The sequence below is a fragment of the Sphaerodactylus townsendi genome, linkage group LG01 (genome assembly GCF_021028975.2).
Source record: "Sphaerodactylus townsendi isolate TG3544 linkage group LG01, MPM_Stown_v2.3, whole genome shotgun sequence".
NCBI lineage: Eukaryota > Metazoa > Chordata > Lepidosauria > Squamata > Sphaerodactylidae > Sphaerodactylus > Sphaerodactylus townsendi.
Window position 1 is genome coordinate 148673484 of NC_059425.1, and position 19798 is coordinate 148693281.

Here is a 19798-nt window from a genome sequence, read left to right on the forward strand (position 1 = left end):
AGCATTTTAAAATGTATGTGCTTTGCTATAGGGGACAATTTTTAATATTTGAGATAGAATATAATTACCAAATTACCATGAACATTCTAAGTAGAATAAGGAGTATTCAGCTTGACATTCTGTAAGGTAAGATGAAATTAGAAATTTGGAGGTAGAGGTGGTGGTAACTTTACTTTTGCTGCTATTCTGCTTTTCCCTTCATCCTCTCTACCCTTATATTCTCACCCATGGAACAGCTGATGCTCTTGACCAGATTCCTAGACATCCCCTGGGAAGTCAGAAGAGAAGCACTATGTGTTGGTCTGGCTCCTGAGGTATAGTGAGGGCTGGTGGCCATGGATTAGTGGAAGTGGTACTTCTTGTTGAGCACTATTGGCGATCAAATTGCCAACACTTTTTGAAGTCCCAGAGTGGCTGATACTTTTTAAATTGTGATTTTTTTTAAAAAAAGGAATGGTGCCTATTACTATATCCAGTACCATGCTATTGTTTTAGCAGAATATATATTAAATAGCCCTCACAGGAAGTCTGGGGAAAAAAGACTTCATAGTGGTCATTCTCTTGGTATGTTACAATAATAGATATTTTTACTTCTAATGTTTATTTTTTCCTGCCAGATTTTTGATACTAGTCATTTATTAGCAAATAAGTCTTATGTCTATTTATGAAAACAATTCCAAAGCACTTAGAGGTTAATATTTTTGCTATGATTTTTAATTGTATATTATCAATACTAAGGGAGAAGTTGGACAGCCGGGTTCTGCTGGGCCAGAAGGAAGACGGGGAGATCCTGTAAGTTAAAAAAAAACTTGTTTTTTTTTTATTTTCTAAACTTAACATTTTGGAATTGTACATATATAAAGTGGTAGTATTGTGAAGGTTCAAAGTTTTTTCATGAAAAAAATTCGCACAAAATTTGAAAAGTTCACTTTTTCTCTAGAAAAGTTTTCATTCACTGGACTAATATTACTGTACTTTGCATTGGGGGTGATGGCTGCCATGAGGTGTTTCAATATTCAGTTTAGTACTGGTTGCTATAATCATGGCAGCAGAAGAATCTATCAATGTGGGATTCTTCAATCAACCTTTGTTCTATATAACTTTCCTGTGGGAACTAAGAATGTTACTGTGTGATGAGATACAGTCATTGTCCTGAATCCATCCATTTACAAACTGTGCAGCTGTGCTTTCAAGCATTCTTTGAGCCTGCATTTTATTTTAAGAATCTGCCCAATGTATAGTTTGAAGGCTTTCATGGCTAGAAACACTAGAATGTTGTGGGTCTTCTGGGTTGTATGGCCGTGTTCCAGTAGTATTTTCTCCTGACATTTCACCTGCATCTGTGGCTGGCATCTTCAGAGGATAGAGGCCAGCCACAGATGCAGGCGAAACGTCCAGAGAAAATACTACTGGAACATGGCCATACCACCCGGAAAACGCACAACATTCTATTCTGCCCAATATCAGTGACCACCAAATTACTGAGGTGCAAGATACTTGGGACTTGTGCTTTTCTGAATTTGAAGTAATATACACTTTCTGTGTCCTAAATCATAAAATGAAATGTAAAAAAGTTAAACTTAAATGAATTGCATTGCCCACTTCTTTATGAAGCAAAACAATATGTACATTTTAGTTCAGATCTTGTCTTTGCATAGTGTTTAGGGTTCAATACTTATGTGAATGAAGGTCAGAGAATTTACCATGTAGTTAATTTGAAACTGGAGTAGACTGAGGAAAAAAGAAATTGGGTCAGTGGAAACATAATGATACTTTTTCACATCCAGAAACCTCTGGTAGTAGAAGATGCTTGAGGAACATGCCTGGGCTGCTGTCTACATTTTTCTCCATTGTGCTGACTTAAGTCCTATTTGATGCCAGGAAAATCAGTGTTTGTATTCGCTATAAACAAACAAAGTTTTACATCTGCCAGTGAATTTTGGAAATCGAGACCTTTTAATGTCTCTGCAAAAAATATGGGCCTTCTTTGTTATCTTTTAGCCACTTAGAGCTTTTTGAAAGACAGGATGAAAATCCTGAAAGGTAACTCAGGAGGCTATCGAGTTCATCTTAAGTATTTCTTGTTAATTGCTGTAACTTGCAAGAGAGCTGCCAAAATGTATTCAGTGAACCTTGGTTTATGTTGAAATATTATGTTAAAAGTAATTTGTTTACCAAAATGTATTTTAACATACATATATATATATGAACTGAAAACTAAAATAAGCTAGTTGTTTTGTGGAAATAGGTACATGTGTGTCCTGTGAAAGTAATGGAAATCTCTAGCCACTAAAATATGCCTTTAACCTGCAGGACTCACACAGTGTATATCTGTTACTTTTCATCTGAGTTCTCCTTGGAACTCATCCATGAGCATGCTGTGATCTTTTGAGGTCCTTCAGGAATTTTTATTATATTTTTGAGTCTAGTAATGGCTAGGGAATAGTTCTGTGCATGTTTACTGACAAGTATGAGTATTTTAAAATTCTGTGATCTGTATCCTAGAGAATGTGAAGTTCAAGTAATTGCTGCAAGTATAAGGCAGGGACTCTGTAATCTTCACCTAGTCTATGCCTCTACACTGTATCATTTACCTGCCTTCCTAAAAAAAAAATCCTGTGCCATTCAGGGAATGACTTTTAGGCAGGCTCAAAGATTTTTTCTGTAGAAAAGGATGGATTGACCCAAAAAACGAAAACACGAAGAAAGCTTTTCTTGGAATTTTTTTTGCTTTTAATTGCTACTAAAATGTTCAGTAATCTGTCTCAGATGTTTGGTTTTCACTAGTCCTTATTGCCCTAATTAATACCTGATTGATTATTGTTTGTCAATTGAGCCCAGCTGCCTAATACAGTTTAAGACAGAATAACTACAATTCTTGTTCTGATTCTGTACAGGCTGTTTCATGTTGATTTTATTTGTTTGTATCAAGATTAAGTAAATGAACTTTTTAAAAAAGATACTTCCAAACATTTGACTTTCCCTTTATGCTTTGTGTTGCTTTACCAACTCAGTAGCAATCGATTACATATTTATCTACTATTGTAATGTTTTTATTGTTGTAAATTAATCAGCATTGTTCTCGATCAGTTATACAGTCTTCATATGGGATGGTATTTCCTGCTGGGTAGAAGATAGGGGTCTGTCTTGGACCTCACATGGGAGAGGAAAGTTCCCTACTGTCTGATATCAGCCCTGTCTTTGGAGTTGGAAGCAGGGTTTAGGTAGAATTTCAGCTCTGCATACTTTTCTTTTACAATCCTTTTATTCTTCTTATCTCTCTCTTTTGTGTGTTTTCTTATCGATCTCCCCTTCAAGTATCCAAAGGGGCTAAAGGAAAAAGTTGGTAGAATACCCCTAAGTCCACCTAAATTAAATGTTAATTCTGTAGGGAGAATATCAAATTACCTTATCTTTGGAATTATACGTTAGCTACAAAATCCTTTACTAATCCATGGATTTCCTACTTAAATCTAAAAATGGAATGTTGATTACTTTGATCAGTGGTCACTTCAAGCCTTTAGCTAGGATTTCCTAAAAGGCATTGATTCTTAGCATCGCCCTTTTGATGACAATTGTTTCTATTTACAAGGTTTTATTTGTGTCCTTCATTAATGAGTTGTATTTTATTTATTTATTTATTTAGTTTATTCATTTAGTTAAAATATTTTTATGCTGACCTTCCACACATTCATGGTATCTAAGGTGACACACATAAAAACATTAAGATATTCGAATGATTAAAACATTTAAAATTATAAAATAATTCAGTAAGACACATGAACAACACCAGAACCAGGAAGGAGAGCCAATAATCATTAGCCTCAGATGATGGAGGCAACTAAAGCAGGGACTCCAAAGGTGACCAGAGTGAATGGGTAGGTTCATAAGGACAAGATGGCTTTTTCTAACCTGGCCTAGTGTTAGTGGAACTGTGTTAAAACGCAATTATTTTCACATCAGTCACAGGTTTTGCTTAATCCACGCTCTACCTACCTCGGCATCCTCACCCATTTCACAAAGTTTTGTGTTCAAAAGACTGGTAATAAATCATGCATAGCTAAAAATGAATGCACTTCTGAAATTTAGTTTAGGTAATCTACAATCGCCTGGACTTTTTTTCCTTTTGAAAGGAGATTCCCTATCTGTTAATTACATGACCCAAATATTTAACCTGGTCTTGAACAAATAAAACCCTTTTCCTATTTACTTATGGTATGAATTCTTTAGAGAAGTGCTTTCAACTTTTAAAAATGTGTTGACACACCTTTATCCACTACTTAAGATATCGGCCAAGTTAATATATCACACCAAGTAGCCACACTAGAAACTGGTCTGTTATATACAGAATAATGGCTAAGGCATTGGCTGTACCATATGGTAAACTATTCTATTGAAACCAACCTCTCTGGCTGATGATAGTTAAACATTTGCTGGAGGAAGTCTAGGTTGATCTGTCTGTGAAAGGATTATCTTAGAAAACTGACCTCCAGGCAACTTAGAAAATAAAATCTTGATGTCTTGGTATAGGATACCATTCCCCAGGACTGAATTACTATAAGTTTTTACAGTTCTTACAGACCACAACATCTCACAGATATCCATTCAGAAGGCTGCCCGTTCTCTAAAAGGCACTCAGGAAATGCATCCTATCTGTTTAATTTTACATATTATAAAATTGGAACCCAGAGGCCCAATCTGCAGCAACTCCGTAATCCCTCTTGTTTTTGCTTTGTAGACTCTACCAGGAGATAAGAGTTCTCATCTAAATGTTAACTCTTTATTAATGGTAAAATCCTTTCATGTTCTGTAAAGGTAGCTAAAAGTGCAGCCACTGGGTCATTACTGACCAATGGGTGATGTCATATCATGATGTTTACTAGGGAGACTATTTTTAAGGGGTGGTTAGTCATTGCCTTCCCCAGTCATCTATGCTTTAGCCCAAGCAACTCAATTTACCAACCTTGGAAGGATGAAAGGCTAAGACAACCTTGAGCTGGCTACCTGAAACGAACTTCTGTTGGGATCAAACTCAGGTCGTGAGCAGAGCTTTGACTGCAGCTGTGAGCTCTCAAACATAGCTCAGCTTCTGTGGCAACAGGAGTGAAAGTCCTCCTCTTTCATGTTGGAATCTTGAATATTGCTATGGCAGCTTCCAGTGTGTCCAGAAAATCTAGTTCCAGAAACCCCTCTTTCTCTTGTTGCAGCATCCAGGTCAGTGACTGAGAATATAAGAGAGGAGTTCTCTCTGCCTCAAATTAAAAATCCAAGCCAAAGAAACTCTATTGAGGGAGACTAATGCTTAATTAAAATAAATGTGCATTATGAGTTTGTGTGTGTGTGCATGCATTATTAGTTCTGAGCTGTCTGACTTCCACATGCAAGGAAGATTTCAGTGATGTGCTTTCTAGATGCTTGAAACATGGCATGCTCTCTACTTTATTATTTTATTTATTAGTGTACTTTCATTCTACTTTTCCTCCAAGGAGCTCATGGTGATGTTCACATTCTCCTATTCTTGCTCTTATCCTTGTTCGCCCTATAAGTTATGTTAGGTTGTTGATAGAAAATGAACTGATCAAGATTACCCAGTGAGATTCCTTGACACTGTGTATTTGAACCCCAATTTAGTTCAGGCTTGATTTGGTCTGGAGTCTATGTTTGCCTTTTTGTCCACAATATTAGGGAATGTTCAATACCACATTTCTAATGAATCAACTTTTTTTCTGTCAGCTTTCTTCACTGTCCAACTTTTGCACCCATGCATAGTATAGATACATGTTATTGTGGTTGTAATTGACTGCCTGTATCAGAAAGTGTGTGATTCAAGGAAGCAGTGGCTGAAATAACAGTTTCCTCAGAGTAAGCCCCATTGAATACAACATGAGTTCCTCCTGAGCAGACCTGCTTAGGATTGCCCTCAAAGTTAACTAGCAGTGAATGAGAAATATTAAATGGAAATTACTAAGCTATAGTAAGTTATTATTACTACCCTTCAGAAAACTGAAGGGTAGGTTCAGAGTATAAATTGCACATTCTCATTTTTGCTCGTTTGTGAATATGCAGCTCTTTTTCACATCCGAGCAAAAGAAAATGGAGTTTTCTTTTCTCATTGTGCTTGGGGCATCAATGGAAACACAATATCAACAGGGTTTGTATTTTTTTCAACTGAGCGTGTTTAGATCAGGCCATGTTCTTATAATGGACCCTGGTTCCAGTACAGAAAAATAAGAAAGCAAGGTAGAAGGTAGATTAGCGGTGACTTCAGCATTAATGGTAGAACTAAGAGCAAAGGCAGACATAGTGATTGGTGTAGACCAAGTAAGAATGCCAAAAATCTGTGTTTTAAAGTGACAATATAATTTTTGAACAGAAAGATGCAATGGTGTATTTTAGCAAAGCTGTGTTTAAGCCCTGCCAGTCTCCTCCAGGAATATCTTTCTGAGCAGAAAGAAGCAAAAGAAATTGAATAGCAGATTAAAATCCTTCTTTCTTTTGTTGGTGGCAAAATGTTGCTGGACAGAGTTAATTCTGCAAAGGGCTTCCCCAAAGGCTATTTTTCTACTTTAGCCAGTGAATCATGCATTATTCCATGCAATTTATTCTAACACTCCCAGAAAGTGGAATCCTTCCCATTTGCAGTGTTTCCAAAGATTCTATTTCCCTTGGTAGTTTTAACAATTGCATGAGTAATCTGTTTTATATTAGCATTTGATTAGAGACAGGCATTCCTTATCATTGCAGTTAAAACAAGTTGTTCAAAAATTATTTTAATGCTATAGATAGAGGCTAAATCTATTGCCTCTTAAATTGATTGACTCAGAAATACTATGCCACTGTGGAAGCCTCTGCCTTTCTAAACTGCTGCCTCCAAGTCATGGGCTGTTAATTCACTTAGGTTTCAAACATCTACATTTCATGTAAAGAATCTGTTTAGTGGCTTTCTAAAACATTTCCAGAACTTGTGATGGTTTAAAACCGACAAATAGAAACAAACTTGTTAGTCTCGCTGTCTCTGTCTCTCTCAACAGTAGTGCTGTAAACTGAAATGCAAGTAACTTATGGAATGGAGAGAAATACATCAGTAGATCATAAGAACAGCAAAATCTTTGAGGCCCTTCAAAGTCTGAACTGACATTAATTTGCCTTTGCAGCTCCAAGCAAGTGATATTCTGTAGGAAAATACTGTTAATGGGAGAGGGCCATCTTTTCCAGCAGTTGCTAAATCCTGCCATATGTTCCACAGTGTTCCATGGATTAATCATTAATTTTACTGTGTGCGTTTAGGGAATCATTCAGATGTCCTCCTATCAAGGAAAGTTTTATAATGTTCTTGGTGCATCTGGTAAGAAAGGGATGGATGTGTGAGGACACTGACAATTTTGCCATGTGATTTTTGCATAGTTACGGCCCTCCTCTCAGCAGTAGCGTGCAGAACTTCAAGCAGTCTAGCAGGAGGTGCACCGGCATGCGTGGCAGCCTGCACCTGCGTGCATTTGTTTCCCACCCAAGGACTGGTGCAGCGGCTGCATCCTTGCCACAGCCCTGCCCAGGAATGCCCCGCCCCCGGAATGCCCGGCTATGCCTCTGTTGTGCCCCGCCCAGCCCCATTGGCGCTACGCCACAGTTTGAATCCCACCACCATGGGAACCTGTTACTAAATTTTTTGGATCCCACCACTGCTCATTCCCATTGGTTGCAGTTTTGGCCCAGCTGGTGCTCTTTAACGCTTCTAATCATATCTACGTACTGTTCCGCCTAGCTTTATTTGCAGTAGGCAAGCAGAACATATCAAGCAAAATCCTTGTCTCTGAATGCTAATGATCACAGCTACCTGCTGTTTGTTGTCAACACAGACAATCCTCCACCTGCTGACAAACCTTGCTAGTCAGGACCTTGGTTGGAAGCTGTTCCTATGAGACTCTCTGATGGTTTCCTTATAGAGATTGGCTTGTGTTGTCTTCCCACTGGCAGATGACAAGCAGTTGCCACGGTGCAGGTTTCCCCACAGTTTGGCTGTTCAGGATGCCTACAGTGGCCACTCATGGGCCTCTGCATTTTTTTAAAAAATTGGCAATGGAATGTTGTTGTATCAACAGTTCATATCTACATCAACAACATTGTTGGAACAGGCATGGCAGGTTCTCTGCATTCACAGCTTTCTTTTTTAAAGGTAAGAATCTAGCACTTTTTGTTTTTGAGATACAGTTTTTTTCATATGTGTCCTGAAGAGAAGAGACTTAGACACTTTTTAAAAATAAAAGCTGGCGATTCAGAGAACCAGTTACACATATTGTTACAACTATATAATGATATTTTAAGGCCAGTTTTTAAATGGCAGTTGTGGAAGAAAATAGCCACCATGAGGACAAGATCTGGGCAATTGGCTTCTCTCTGCTTAGGGAATCCTATTTTACCCACCCACACATACACCAGCCAGCCACAGTGTATTGCAATCTTTCATAAAAATTCAAAGTAAAGCAGGTTTGAGAGAGATCTGAGAAAACCCATGGAAAGTGGAGGTGCATGTACATACTATGATGTTGTGGAAGAGTGGGAAAACCCCTACATCCTGAAAGCATTGAGTCCAGGGCATATAATTTCTGTAGAAATGGCCTTTGCTTACAATGTTTCTCAGACTCTTGTTTTTGAGATCTCCCTTTTCAGGCTTAACTACATGGGACGCACAGGTATTTTTCTGTTTTACAGCATGTATGTAGAAGCTAAAGCAGAAACCCAGCATTGAAAGGGAATATTTTAATCCTAATTTTTCTCCTTCACAGCTCTTTTGTTAAGTTAAAAAACACACACTGTAGAACAGAACAACAGTGTGTCTCATGACATTAACTTTGTGGTCCATCTTTCTCACTGAGACTCAGTGAATTTACAAAACTGAAAAACAATGCAACGGGAACAATATAAGATGCAAAAGAAGCAGAGCAGTAAGAATTGATTACAAAATTAGAAAACAGTGACATAAAAACAGTGACATAAAAAGTGTTCCACCACCTACAGGTAAACATGTGGTTGAGTGCTCTCATGCAGCAATGCCTGCAAAGATCTGTGGATTTAGGAGGCCAAAAACACTAACATTATAAGTACCCACTCTTCCAGTATGCGCTTCTTTCCATCCATCAGTGGAATGATGGGAGGGCAGTAACTTCCATACACCACAGAAGAGGCCTTGTTTGTGCACCTCCCAAACATGCAGTTCTTATTTTTTCCTGGAGTCATCTCCTGATTTGAAAATCTGTGTCCCTCTTATAGGTACACACATCCTTTGTGACTTGTCCACATTTTAAGGACCTGGGCAACAGATGAAAGTTTAATCAGTGATCGTCTCAGTTATCTGGTTGTTCTCCTTAACATGAAAGTGAGCCTCCATAAAGAGGAAATCCAATTTTAAAGGAAAAGCCGCTGTGTCTGGCCTGTTAATAACATTTGGGGAATGGTTTTCTCCTCATAAGTTGTTCTTCATACAGATATATGTAGCCAGCAACATCAGAACTTGGAGTCACAGGAAGAATTGCAAAATAGACACCAATTTTCTGCTCTGATTTCTGGGGGGAAGAATTTCTTTGTTGAATATTTATGCCGGTGACTGAACAGTTGCCCAGAGCCATGTTTCAAAAATAACAAAAATGTTTTAAAGCATTTATTTTGATAAATGGTTATTAAAATGCTTGAGTTTGTCCTATCAGGTACTTTCCCAGCTAAAATAGAATAAGTCTGGAATTTTTGTTGCCAAGTAATTAAGCGATTGCAGGGAAAAAAACTTCAGTAGGACAACTATGGCCCTGAAAAAGCTAGAGAATATATATTCTGGGGGCAAGAATTGAGCGCATATGACCTCTTTGCCTTGTAACAGTGTGGATCATTGATAATGTGGTGTGCTGTGGGAGGAAGTGGGAGTTCCACATGACCAGCTTTCCCTTGTATACAGAGCATCATGGGCCCCAAGTGTCGATGCATTTTATATGATATGCTGTAAAAAACATTGAATATAGTATGCTGCTGGCAGAGGGGTAAAGAAGAAGAAGAAGAAGAGAAGAGTTTGGATTTATATCCCCCCTTTCTCTCCTGTAGGAGACTCAAAGGGGCTGACAATCTCCTTGCTCTTCCCCCCTCACAACAAACACCCTGTGAGGTGGGTGGGGCTGAGAGAGCTCCGAAAAGCTGTGACTAGCCCAAGGTCACCCATCTGGCGAGTGTATGGGAGTTTACAGGCTAATCTGAATTCCCCAGATAAGCCTCCACAGCTCAGGCCGTAGAGCTGGGAATCAAACCCAGTTCTTCCAGATTAGATACACGAGCTCTTAACCTTCTACACCACTGCTGCTCCTTGGGAAACATATAAATGTTACATGTTTCCCAAGATCTAGGAATCACTGCAAATAAAAGTATAAACCATATATAGTTGTTCCAAGTAAACAATATCTGATAAGGCATTAGAGAGGCTACCGATATGCAGATGACTTCCAGGCAGCCCTGTTTCTAAACTTGGGAGGGTCCGTGAAAGTCCTAAATAGGTGCCAGTAAAGGTAATGGGATAGATGAGGATCAAGAAACTGGAGATGAACCCAAATGACATATGGTTCAGAAACTTCAGTCTGTTTAAAATGTGGCAGTCAGGGTTGGTTACAGGGATTCCATCACTCCTGCTCTGAAAGATCTATGCTGGTTCACTCATTCTTTTCTTGGCACAGCAGAAGAAGCATGAGTTCAAGGAAGACTGCTTGAACAGTGATAAGATCCACTCCAATAGCTATAACTGGCTGCTCCTCTTTGCGACCAAACAAGTCATATGATTGCCTCACTTCTATCCAAACTGGAATGGCTAATATGAGTCTCTTTGCTGTATTATTTATTATATTTTTGTTTTTATTCTTCTGTTTTATTGTTTTCCTTCACTGATTTTTCCCCTTGCTTTTACTCATTTATTAATATTTGTATGTTTCCATATTGTTTTAAGCCACTTACAGAGAGTTAGGCTATAAAATAGTCATATAGATACCAATACAGTACTGGAAAATCATTGTGATTGTGTTTGGGTGGAAGGGGTCTGTAACAGGGATACTGAGTACTTTTTCCTCAATAGGGTCAAAACTTTAATCTTGCCACTATGGGGGTGGAAGATGTGAATTAAAGTGAAAATCCTCACTGGAGCATGGAAGAAATACTTCTGTTTACCAGAAAAATAGGCATGTTCAGAACTTCTGATAAGTCATCTGGTTTTTAGATCCACTGTGAAACATTTTGAAAGGGGCCTAAATTTTGTTCTAATTAAAGAAAGCCCAATGAAATTTCATGCACAGTTTGATCTCGCTGGTTGCAAGGAAAAAAATTGTGCTGATGGAGCAACCCTTTTTTTACATGCAGACAGAATTAATTCTAGAACTCTAAAAGCATTAAGTGATAGAAACCCTTACTTTTCCTAATAATAATGGCTTAATCACAAGATTTGACAGGTTACAAATTTGGAACATAATTTGATGGGTAAAGTATAGAATAATACTAGTTCTTTAATTGGAAGTCTAGCCAAAAATCATGAACACTTGTGTAGAAGATCTTGAACTAAAGATGTCAAATGCTTCACTGTATACACTATTTAATCCTTTGATCCATCATATAACTTTTCATTCATTCGTTTGCAAAATAATAAGAGTCTGGATTTATACCCTGGCTTTCTCTCCTGTAAGGAGACTCACGGTGGTTTACAAACTCCTTTCCCTTCCTCTCCCCACAATTGTGAGCGAGACCCATTGTGAGGTAGGTGGGACTGAGAGAGTCCCAAAGAACTGTGACTCGCCCAACAGGAATGTAGGTGTGAAGAAACAAAGCTGGTTCACCAAATAAGAGTCTGCTGCTCATGTAGAGGAGTGGGGAATCAAACCCTGTTCTCCAGATTAGAGTTTACCTGTTCTTAACCACCACACCACACTGGCTATCAGGGGCAGGGGCACAAACTGGGCATTCCTGTCTGTGTATACTGCCAGTATCTCTTGTTGCCTCATAGACATTTTCCCTTCAATACTCCCATGTATGACTATGGACCAGAAGTATATTGAGGGGATATGGCACCCGGGGGCAACACCTCTGGGCACCCCCATGCCCCCCACTTTCAGGGGGTGGAGCTTGAAGGTGGGGGCAGGCTTAGGGGAAGGGCTTGGACTGACCCCCACCCCGCCTCTCTGCAGACTGGCTTCTGCCGCCCCAGGGCCTGGAGAGGGCAAAAGTTGGCCTACACAGAGCTGGGGGGCGGGGTTCAGCAGCCATGGGCGGCCCAGGCAGGCGCCACGACTGCCCACCAAGCCCCACCCCTGCCTCCCTAAAGGTGGGGTGGGGCTGGGCAGCAAGCAGCTGGGCCGCACGCTGTTTTGTCATGTGTAGGGGGATGCTCAGCACCCATCACCCCACCACATGACTGAAAGGCGTGCGTCCAGGGCAGAGGTCTGCAACTTGCGGCTTTCCAGATGTTCATGGACTACAATTCCCATCAGCCCCTGCTAGCATGGCCAATTGGCCTGCTGGCAGGGGCTGATGGGAATTGTAGTCCATGAACATCTGGAGAGCCACAGGTTGCAGACCCCTGATCCAGGGACATGGGATAGATTACTAAGGACCATGTCCTTATAGGCTGTATGCCTCTGCTCTGGACTCTGTGTGTAAACTGACTGTAACCTAACTGGACATTCAAAACTGTACAAGTTCTCCACTGAGACTTGCAGCTATATTGTAGCAACTTGGGAATAAACTTACAGAAGGGCCTGACTTTGATCAGACCTGCTGCCCAGGAGGAGGAGAAATTTCTGCCTTCTCCCCTGTTTCATCTCGGAGTGCTTAGACACTTGAGGGGCTTTGTGGGGAATCTCTACTTGCTTCATAGGGCTGCTTAGACATGCTTGCTTCTCACAGAGTAAGTCGCTTTCAGCATCAAAAACAGCACACGGAAAAGACAGGAATTCTTCCTTGTCCCATGCAGTGGTCCCAATCCAAAACTGGCTCTTCTGTGTGTTTACTCATGAATTGCTACCAGAAACTATTAGCTACAGTATAGCTGTAAGTCCCTACGGTGAACTTGTGTAGTTTGTAATATCTAGTTAGGCTGAAACTGATAACACTAAAGGCATGTTATTCATTAAAGGTGTTCTGACTTATTTTGTAGGGAATTCCTGGAATCCCTGGAGTTCAAGGTGTAAAAGGAGAAAAGGTAATTTTAAGAATAGAAAATCAGACTGCTTAATTCCCCCCCCCACTCCCCCCCAGTAAAACTAACATAATGATCGATTACTAAGGACCAAACTTAGATATGACCTGGGAGACCCATAATTTGGCACTCCCACATTCTTTTTAAAGACTAGAAATAGTTCAAGAGAATGAGCTATTCACTTAGATTGTGGTGATGATAGTAAAGAAAGAAGAGTTTAATTCTGCTCACATTCTTTCCTCCAATCTCAATCCTTTTTCTCTGTCTGAAGGTTCTATTTAGCCTGCTGAAGAAGCATCCTCTCACTGTACGGGTACCTATATACTGTATCCCATTGAGCAAATAAAAAAAATGTTGTGGAAGGTTCAGAGAAAATTATTGGGGATTAATTCTACTTCTAGCTTTTTTAATAGTTTAGTAGCTCAGAAAGTCACATCTTATTTGGAACCAAGGAACAAACTTGAACCCTCATACACCAAAATAAACAAGAACAGAACTTCACTGCTGTTTTTTAATTAGATGATTGGTTGCCCGCTGAAATTACTGCAATTAAAAATAATCTTGCAAATTAATTTTCTCACACATGCTGACAAAATGTTCATAAGTTACCACCCCAGGAAAATAGTACACATAGGGATGGGGAGATTGTGCATGCGGACTCAATATCCATTTGGTATCATTTGTGAACAAGAGCAGGAACAATCCTGCACCCCTTACATGCATTTGCTCCTCCAAGTTCATAACTTGTGAACAACCCTAAAAGTTGTGCAATATGTGTTTGATTTCAGGGTGAAATTGGACCTCCAGGACAACAAGGAACAAAAGGGTCTCCAGGATCACCAGTATGTTTATTTCTTTGTTTATTAAACTGTCCCTTACTAGTACGATAGAAGTCTGGGAACTATTAAACTAGTAAGATTGAATTGAGGAATATGGAGGCTATAGTTCGTTCCTTGTAAGCAATTTAGTTTTTGACACCACCGTTAATCAAAGAACCCAATTAAGTAACAATATTTTAAAGTTTTGGATACAATCTATCAGATACCTGAATTGCTTATATTTGTATATATAAACAGACACAAATATTGTGGGACAATAATATAGCCTTATTATTATAAATTATATGACCCATTGTTTGCTTTTAATGAATCATCTGAAAAAGATTAACAAATACATTTTCTTTTTTAACAAAGGATTGCGTGTGAACTGTAACAGGACATATGTCACCCTCTTATTAGGGGCCTTGAAAATTGTGATTTTTTTCCATCATATTAAACTCTTTTTTTATGACTGTGAGGCGCCTCTGTTCTGATCATATTAGTAACTTCTACAAATGATTCTTTTTCCAGAATGGATGGTATTAATTCTCAGCAGGGTAGGCGTCACCACTGGTGGTCATAATTTATGGTATGGTGGGGATGATTTTGGAGGAAGCTTTCTTTTTGAGCTGAAACATTAATATGCTTTATAGTTCCTGAGTTATGGCTTCTGTTTGAATGGTATTTTATGAGACTCAACTAAATGAGATTAAAGGTTTTGCTATGTTAGTCTGATCTACTATAGTACAGTGGGCCTACAAGGTTCCCCAGAAAGATTCTACCCTTAAAAACTGATTTTGTACAAACAGAACACTACAATTGTTCTAGCCATAGATAAAATATTAAGTTTATGCTAGTTTATATTATACTGTTCACAAGTTACAGTATATTTATTTTATTATTTGAATTTAATAGACTGCCCACCCCCAAAGGGTTCTGGGTGGTGTACAGCATATTAAAACTTTACAGATAAAACAATTTACGAAATACAAAATTACAATTTAAAACCAATATACAAAATTAACATGTAGATACTAAAAATCAGATGGCAAGAGTGAAATCTCAGTTCATGGTGTTGGGGTAGGTCAAGATGGTAAATCAGTAGAAACATAGGGATGGCATCTTTTCTATGGCTATCCCTCCCCCTCCCCCACTACCAAAGGCCCGGCAGAATAATACCATTTTGCAGGCCCTGCAGAACTGTTCATTGACTTATTCCCATGTTCTATTCAATGCACTTATACCTGAACATGTGATAGGAACTCCACATTTATCCCTAGTTTTAGTTTCAAAGGCCATTTCTGCACGGCCAAAAAACAGTGCCCTAGGGACGAAAAAAGACGCCGCTTTCAAACCTTGCTTGGGGGCAAGGTTTTTGGAATACGCAGGCTTCCACTCGTGGCCGAGCAAACAGCAGCGGGTGGAAGCCGGCGTATTCCCTGTGCCGCTCCCAAATGACTTCTTACCTTGTCCTGGCTTCTGTCACTCTGAGGAGGCCAGGGGACACGCCTCCTGGCCTCTGTCGCTGCAGCCATTGCTCTGGCCATGGGGGCTTGCACCCTAGCCTTCTCAGAGCGACAGAAGCCAGGACCAGGTAAGAAGCTGTTTGGGGAGCTGCGCAACCTGTGGGGGCATTCGTCTGCAAATCTGGCTGTGCGGAAACAGCCAAAGTGAATGTGCTTTGGCTTTTTCTTCCAGAGGTACATGCAGAATGCACATGTGTTCACTGTAGTGTGTGAACGGGGCTACTGTGGCCTTGTACCTGTCCTTCATCCATATGAATCCTTCCCTCCCTTTTTTAGTTAATTTAGTTAATTTTGAACAGTGACATAACATTTTATTTGTACTGGCATGTAGTTAACTTTAACTATTGGTGCAAATGGATTTCTACCCATGGGTCAAAAGCTAGTCATGGTTTGCCTGGTGTGCTCTGGAGGAACCTGGTTTGCAGGAGGAAGAGTAAGGGTGAAGAAGGATGTGATCTTGCAGCATGTTCCTAATCTCTGAGTCATGGGTGTTATGTCTGCACTAAGTCAGTAAGGAGCCTCCATATAGTCATTGTTGAAATCATAGAACCTCAGGTCAGAAGAAGTGTGTGTCAGTTTCAATGAAATGCAAGGCAAATTTCTATTATCTGTGTTTAGCCCTCAAGTAGAGGTTCTACAACGGATTTGTAAATAAGGCCTTCATACATTTCTCAGTGCTTTCACAATGTACCACTTGTTTCTCATTTGTGGTCCAAGGGAAAAGGGAAATACTTTTGCATTTTAACTTGTCTTGGAGTTCTGGCATTTGTAGGCTTTATACTGCCTACAAAAATTCCATACAGTGGTCTTGTTCCTCTTGCTTGATAAGATAAACACACTGTCCATGCATGCAATATATTAATGTTTTATTTGACGAAAGGGGAAATCAGTCAAAGTGTAGAGTGGGATTTTCCTGCTATTAGTCACACTTTTTGTTCAAGGAAAGAACAGATGGAAATCCTGCAGACTATTTTGATGTAATACTTCAGGGGAATTCAGTAACAAGGTCTTGTTAACTAGCAATTATCTCCACTATGATTGCCAAGTTTAATAAATCAATTGATTATCTGCCACAACTGTAGTCAGGGTTGGAAAAAGAGATGATGGCTTCCTTTGGTAATTTCATTTGTTTTTATTTGGGTTCAGTTACTCTCTTTAGTCAATTATTTTCCTTATTTCTAGATTTTTTACAGCATACAGATTTTTGAAATAAAAGCAATTACTGTTGGCAAAAATATTAATGATATGAGGGATGGTGCCTTAGGGATTTACCTTTTTATTTGCTCATTTTGTTGTGCATTTTAAACTTTATTTTATTATTGCTTTAGCCCACATTGAAAATTCTGTTTTAAGAAATGCAGCATATAAATTGCGTGGGGAAAATATTTTCCTGAATGGCAAGATATTTTAAAAGTGTCTGAAAAAGATCCTTCAGGTCCCACAGCTTTGCTGTTCTCTGCATAGCAACCTTGGTCTTCCTTGGTGGTTTTCCATCCACATACCATCCCGGGATGACTCTGTTTAGCTTCCAAGATCTGATGAGACTGGGCTAGCCTGGGCCATTCAGGTCATGTCAGCAGAGGAACAGGACCACTTTAACTGGAATAGCTGCGTTAGAGAGCAATCTAGTTTTGTCCAATAATTGGCCAACAGACCTTTGATTTATTACAGAGGCCCTGAATAATTGCTCCTCTTTTTACAAAAGAGACTCTTGACATCAGCATTTTTTAAAATGTATCTTGCCTCAGACTCATCTAATGTAGAGTATATGAGTTGCTTGTCAAAGACAGATGTGTCATAAACCCATGACTGTCACAGAACATACCCTACTCTGCCTCAGTAGGTTTTTTTGAAAACTTTAAACTTTTAGGTTTCTGAAACGACCGCTTCTACCAGGTAGCTTCATCTTCTCTCTTGCTATTCCTCTGTGGCCTCCCCTCTTGAATTAAATGACCTCCACAGCACTTAGATAGTTTGGAGTGATTGACTGAACATGGTGACTTGATGCTATTGACTGCTTGATATCGCTGCGGTTGATGTAATCACAGCTACATTTGTCTTGGTTGTTGTCCCAAAGTGCTTCAGTCGATCCCCTCATTTCTACATGTATTTTTGTGCCTTTAGCTTTCACTTTCGCTTTTTCATTTTCCCCCTGTTTTTTTTCAGTTTTTTAAAGATAATTTTAACCACAATATTTTTTTAGAAGCTGATTTTGGGTCAGCTTTTCCTCCATGCATAATGTTTATATTAGTTTTCTTTGTCCCATCTGCTTCAATGATTGGACTAATTGCCAAACCATTCCCTTTCTTCCCCCTGTACTTTTAAGATGAGTGATTTCTTTTTCTCTTTTAAAAAAGCACTCAAATGTTTGATATATCACTTGAGTGTTGTACTAATAGACATAGCAGGCCCTTTGAATTACCAGCTTTCATTTTTTTTCAAAAAACGAGTTAAATTTCTAGCCATTTTCCTTGCAGAGATATAAGAAGAGCATCACTGTGAGGAAAGAGTCTAGAGAATTACTTTTAAAAAACAAAAATCTGGAAATTCAGAGAATCTACTAAACCTAAGTAAGTTTGCCTTTTTGAGAAACGTATGAAGACGCTTCCTCAAAAGGTAAAATTTCGCTTAATATGGGGTGCTGTAACACCAACCTGACAGAAAAAAAAGTCTACATTGCATAATAACAGATGGCATGGGGCTGCATTTTGATCAATTTGGAAGTCATTTTATGGCTTTCTGGTCATGGGATTTTTTTGGGGGGGGGGTCTGCTTCCCTGTGCCGCTGGAAAGCCCTTTCGCGGTGGCGGGGTGACCCCACAGAGGTGCTGTCCCCAGCCTCCTTGGCTGAAGATTGGGCTGTAAGGAAAAAGAGGACAATTGGCTGAAAATTAGGAAAAACGGTAGAATAATTAGTGTGAAAGAACGATGTTGCAAAAGATACATAGATTAAAAGAAGGAATCGATGGTACTGGAAAAATAAAAGGGCAGGCCAAATAAGATTATTTGAAGGCAAGAAGATTCAAGGAGCTATTTCTAGACAGGTCAAAGTGAAAAATGAAAAACAATCAGGGTTCCAGATTCCTGGCCACGAGCTTTGTGAGACACTTAGCATTTTGTTCAGTTTCACTTTTCTGACTCTTCCAATGGCACAGAAGGGAAAATGGTGGCCCTGACTCTTGGAAGAGCTAATTGCATTGTCCTCCACTGCTAGAAAACAGTACAGCAAAGCTATAGTCAAATCAGTCATTGAAAAACAGATTCCTTGTTCGTGATTGGTGAGCAGAATGTCAGCCAAACTAGTGGATGTTTGAGAATCTCTAATACTGAAGTATCTATGCTACAATATTTTTGTTTGTCAAATGCAAGTAATCATAGTTTTCAATGGGAGAATTTCTTCAAAAGAAAAATAAAAAGACTGTAACCATTCATTGACCAAATAAGATCCTTAGGGAGTATAAGAACTCTTCATCTGCAGCACTGTCTTCATTGAAACAAAGAGTTGTTTGAGGTGAAGAAAAGAGCCGCCATCTTCTATGGGCAGTAAGGTCAGTACTGTCTGCTCAGACTGGCAATGACTGTCAGGGATCTCAAATAGACATCACCTACTACCTGATCCTTTATTAGGTGGAGATGCTGGAGAATGAACCTGCATGCTAATGATGACCATCTACCACTAAGTCACAGCCCCTCCCCAGTCAAATGTCATTCATCAAATGACTTAATATAATAAATAAGCAAACATACCTTCTGTATGTCAAGTATGTCTCACCTATAAATGTACTATTACTGTTTTTAAATGTATATAGTTGCTGTTGTGATTAATACATAAATACGGTACAAATTTGTTTAAAAGCATTACTGAATTCATACTAGGTTTTTGTCATTATGTACTTTATCAATCAGCAGATATAACAGTACAGCTACTATTATGTAAGTGTGAGTGAAAAATTTTGGTGGTAAAATGGAGCCCTGATACTCCAAATGACTGTGAACCACTGTCCTAGAGAACAGTGAGCCTCATCTCAAGAGGACTTGCCCTTGAAGGATACATTTTTTGCACCTTCTACCAGATATTTCCCCTTAACATTCTGACAGTGGACCTGGCTGTTCATCAGTAATGAATGCAGGTGATATGTGTTTTTAGACATCCTTATAGTGGGAAATCCAGTGTAGAGGGTTCCAGTTGTGCAACTATTTCTGATTGCTATTCATTCCATTTATCCCACTTCTTTAGACACATGCTC

At 39.2% G+C, this 19798-nt stretch overlaps 1 protein-coding gene across 5 annotated transcripts in view; it reads left to right on the forward strand.

Annotated features, from left to right (window-relative positions):
• Positions 1 to 19798, forward strand: part of COL21A1 (collagen type XXI alpha 1 chain) — a 124102-nt gene that overhangs the window by 75891 nt on the left and 28413 nt on the right. For all 5 annotated transcript variants that reach the window (XM_048496925.1, XM_048496935.1, XM_048496917.1 and 2 more), the window contains 3 exons: positions 739 to 792; positions 13166 to 13210; positions 13996 to 14049. In XM_048496925.1, coding sequence (XP_048352882.1) covers positions 739 to 792; positions 13166 to 13210; positions 13996 to 14049 — 153 coding nt within the window. The remainder of the gene's footprint in view (positions 1 to 738; positions 793 to 13165; positions 13211 to 13995; positions 14050 to 19798) is intronic.